Genomic DNA, 4,217 nt, shown 5'->3' with positions numbered 1-4,217 from the left:
TGCAAGATGGCGGCTGCTTGTAGGGCGACCCGCGACCATGGAGATATAAACAGCTTTTTATAAGGTAAAAATAATAAAACAAGGTCTTTGGCTGCAATGATTAGACATGTTTTTTATTATTGTCATTAGTGATTAACTCAATTTCGGCTAAAACACTTGACGAAATCCTACACACTGTGCCTTTAGGACTTTTACTCAAGTAATATTTTTAGAGAAGACTTTAACTTTTACCAAAGTATTTTTATGATAATATACTTGTACTTTTACTCAAGAATGTACTTTTTACAACACTGGTCATTTGAAAACACACAAAAGAAAAGTTTTTTTCATAGCGACATATGAAACACGTTGAGTTCAAAATGTTTTCCCTTCCTACATTATAACCGGTGATGTTCTTCTGTGTGTGTTCGCATGACKGTCTGTTGGCAAAATATTTCATGAATCWCWGAAAAGGTTTTATTGAAACACTCTGCTRCACCTACAACAGGTTAGTTTGTTGAATCAACCCAGTTGAAGATGGCCGCCACAGCTAACTGATGTTAGCCAACTTTAAAAAGCTACAGTTTGATATGAGATTAAATTTATTGTGATAAGTAAGAGCTATTAAAAACACATACACTCAAAAACAGATTGTTGGATTAACTTAAAGTTATTTTCCTCTCAAGTGAGCTGAGAARAGGTAGAGCAACTTTCACATTTATTTTTAAAGAAAACATGAAAGTTGCTTGACCTTTACTCACCTCAGCTGAGTGGAAATGGTTAATCCAACCATCAGTTTTTTGAGTATMCTTGAGAGCGAGTGACATGCATTCCAGTGATGAATCCTGAGTCTTTACCTTGTTTTCCTGTCCTGCTCTGGTTTCAGGAAAGGTTTTGGGTCATGGTGCTTTTGGAAAAGTCATCGAAGCGTCCATTTATGGCGTCAGCAGAAGCAGCAGTGTGGACACTGTGGCCGTCAAAATGCTGAAAGGTGAGCCTCGTCTTAGAGTTGGTGCTGTCGCTGCTCAGGTCTACACCTTTAACTCATCCGAACAAATGATAGAATTAACTCCTCGTCAAGTSTGCTTTTATTCACAATTAACCCATCGAACAAATCCAAACACAAGCAGCTGTGTTTCACTGAGTTCAGGCAGTAATTGTTCAGGCTTCAGCTAAAAGCTGCTCAGACTCAGGTGTGTTCAGCTACAAACAGACCTCTGGGCTGCAGTAAATAATGGCTGATTGTTAAAAAGGTTTGCTTTTCTCAAGAAAAATGGTTTAGTTTGAACTGTTCCTCATTCACAATTTTTTTTTACAAAACTCGAGATGTGTGAAGCTGCTAATCAGTCACACCCAGAGAAGTCTCTCCATGTTGTTCAGTTAGTTGTTTGTGTGTGTCTGGATTCAGGGAAAAGGTACAAAAACATGGTGTCAAAGCAGAATGGAAGCAAAAAAAAGGTAAGGCAGCCCTGCGGTCCAAAAGACAAATGGGATGGTTGTGTTTGTTGCAGACGGAGCCACAGCCAGCGAGCACAAAGCTCTGATGTCAGAGTTGAAGATCCTGATCCACATCGGGAACCATCTGAATGTGGTAAACCTGCTGGGAGCCTGCACCAAACCAAACGGTGAGTCCACACACTATCCAGTCACAGCTCAAAGGCAAATAATGTGCAACAGGTTGAGTTTTCAATGTTGATTTTTCTGTGCTATTAGTGAAACTCTCAAAGTAATGACTGGACATACATTTACAACTGATTACCATTTGTAGCCAGCCTGATTCTAGACGGCTGCCACAGCTGATAGACCTTATGGAAACAAACACAAAAATGACTGTAACTCAATTAATTATACAAACATTGAGCTTTAATTTAGTGTGTAAGCAGCTGAGTCTCCTATCAAGCACATAATCTGAGAGCTAACAGACTGAGCTGCATATTTGGATGGAAATGTGGCTTTTAAGATGGTGGGTGATACACATTTCTTTAATAATGGCTATATAGTGTCAATAAAACATTAAATTTTGTTTGGTGTCAACAGAAAATACATTTTATTCTGGGTTCATGAAACATACTTATAAATCAACAGCACGTTTATTTTTGTTTATTATTTTAGGTAAAACTTTTATCTGAATCTTTTATACATAATGAATCATTTTCATTCATTCCTATTCTGTAATTTTAGCGACGTCAATTATTTTAGACTTATTCTGATCACTGTTATTAAAGAGTTACTATAATCATTTTATTCRTAGTTCATTCTTTGATTTGAACATGCAAATATATACCTGTATATATGGAACTTCATCACATACTGAGTTCAGTATCAAGTTTTTGTCACTTATTTAAGCCTCTGAGCAGCTTCGATTGCTTTAAAATCCAAATTCCTAGTAAAACTAATGCCTTTTTTAAAATTCATACATGAAGTTTTATTTGGATTATCTCTTTTATAAACTGTCCATTTAAATAAAAAGCAATAAAGAACTATAAATACTTTAAAGTTAGCACAGTAGCTAAAGGCTAAATCAGGGGTGCCCAAACATTTTCCTCAAGGGGGCCAAAATGAAAATGTGTTGGGGGGCTGCGGGCCAAATGCAGTAATATAATACATGAAATACAAATATTTTTGAAAWAAAGTCCTTTATTTTTAACAATGAAGCTAGCAGCCAGTGTGGTGGCCCACTTTTGTTTTAGTTTGTGAACTTAGAGAAAGTCTGCCATATGCTCAGGTAGGAAAAGCTCATGGGACATTTAATAAATTGATAAAATATGAGTTTTTGTGGCCTTATAAAGTGCAAAAATCTACATGTGTGGTTAAATCTGATCTAAATATCTCTTGTTGTTACTTGTATTTCATGCTTCATGTTTAATCTTAATATATCAAAGAGAAAGTCAACACCATGAGTGAAAGCTATCTGCACTAGTCCCTAATTTAGTCACTTGGCCAATGGATGAAATGACTAAGTGGAAATACAGTTTCTACATAGAACAACAGGTTACAGCCTAGTAACTACTCAACTGCTGGTGGGCCAAATCAAATGGCTTGGCGGGCCAAATTTGGCCCGCAGGCCCCACTTTGGGCTCCTCTGGGCTAAATCAATACAGAACAGATTTTTTGGGAAAATGTGTCAGCTAAACTCAGGCTGCTTAACAAGAAGTGAATCTTATGTTTTTATTTCTTTAGGTAATTATGAAAAATAAAATTCTCTTTTTCATGTAAGTTCTTTAAAAAGCTCATATTTCAAACATTTGCCTTCAGGTCCGTTGATGGTGATCGTAGAATACTGCAAATATGGAAATCTGTCCAACTTCCTGCGAGCCAAGAGAGAGTTCTTCCTTCCTTACAGGGTAAAAAACCACCAGGAACTGGTTTTTTTTTACATTTATGAAAATGTTTAGTCGGCCTAATATCTGTTTTTATTCCATGATGTAATTTCTGTCTGCATTTTTAGTCACCTCTTCCACTGGTGACTCGCTCTGCTGATTTTAGAGATGCTGCGTCATGCTGTGCTCTGTTTCAGGACCGCTCTCCAAAAACCCAGAGCCAGGTGAGGCGGATGATTAAAGCCGGTCAGATGGACCAGAGAGGTCGTCAGCCGCCTCCTGCAGCCTCCACTCCTCCGATGACATCATCCAGGGCGTCCAATCAGACTCCGGCGGTGGAGAAAAGTGAGTCACTTTGACATCATGAGGGTGACATTTTATTTTTGCTTTCCACGACTCCATTCCTCCTCCTCCTGCTGTTTCCCTCTCCAGTGGAGGACCTGTGGAAAACCCCGCTGACCATCGAGGATTTGATCTGCTACAGTTTCCAGGTGGCTCGTGGGATGGAGTTCCTGGCTTCCAGAAAGGTTCATGTTATGTCCCAATCTGCAGAGCAGAGGTTAACGTCAGAGGTAGACATTTGGGTTGTTGACGTGGGCGGCTGCAGCTCAGAAGTGCTTCATCCAGTTAATCGTTTGTTTCCAACAATCCCAAATTATTATTTTCCTTCTGTGTTTAACCATCACTTAGTGATTGTTTCACAGCTTTTTTTCTTGATTTACTGAAATGTTTGATTAAACGCAGCAAAAAGGACAAAAGGACCTCATTAAATCAGTGATGGGTTTTATTTTAGGGTTTGAAAAGAGCAGTTTAATGTTGTAATGTCACTTTCCGAGCTCACAAGTGTAAACTGCAATCAAGTTTTTTTTTTTTTTTGTGTGTGTGTGTGTGTGTGTGTGTGTGTGTGTGTGTGTGTGT

The 4,217-nt window shown here is 38.4% G+C and overlaps 1 protein-coding gene and 1 long non-coding RNA gene across 3 annotated transcripts in view; one reads left to right on the top strand and one right to left on the bottom strand.

Moving 5' to 3' along the window:
- Positions 1–4,217, top strand: part of flt4 (fms related receptor tyrosine kinase 4) — a gene marked incomplete in the record, with an annotated part of 87,559 nt that overhangs the window by 72,059 nt on the left and 11,283 nt on the right. For both annotated transcript variants that reach the window (XM_014006082.1, XM_014006083.1), the window contains 5 exon segments: positions 866–970; positions 1,491–1,604; positions 3,235–3,323; positions 3,497–3,644; positions 3,732–3,826. In XM_014006082.1, coding sequence (XP_013861536.1) covers positions 866–970; positions 1,491–1,604; positions 3,235–3,323; positions 3,497–3,644; positions 3,732–3,826 — 551 coding nt within the window.
- Positions 1–4,217, bottom strand: part of LOC106515983 (uncharacterized) — an 18,769-nt gene that overhangs the window by 11,280 nt on the left and 3,272 nt on the right. The gene's annotated exons all lie outside the window — the stretch shown is intronic.

Source organism: Austrofundulus limnaeus, unplaced genomic scaffold (assembly GCF_001266775.1).
Source record: "Austrofundulus limnaeus strain Quisiro unplaced genomic scaffold, Austrofundulus_limnaeus-1.0 Scaffold34, whole genome shotgun sequence".
NCBI classification, from domain to species: domain Eukaryota; kingdom Metazoa; phylum Chordata; class Actinopteri; order Cyprinodontiformes; family Rivulidae; genus Austrofundulus; species Austrofundulus limnaeus.
This window is presented reverse-complemented; position numbering and strand designations above follow the sequence as displayed.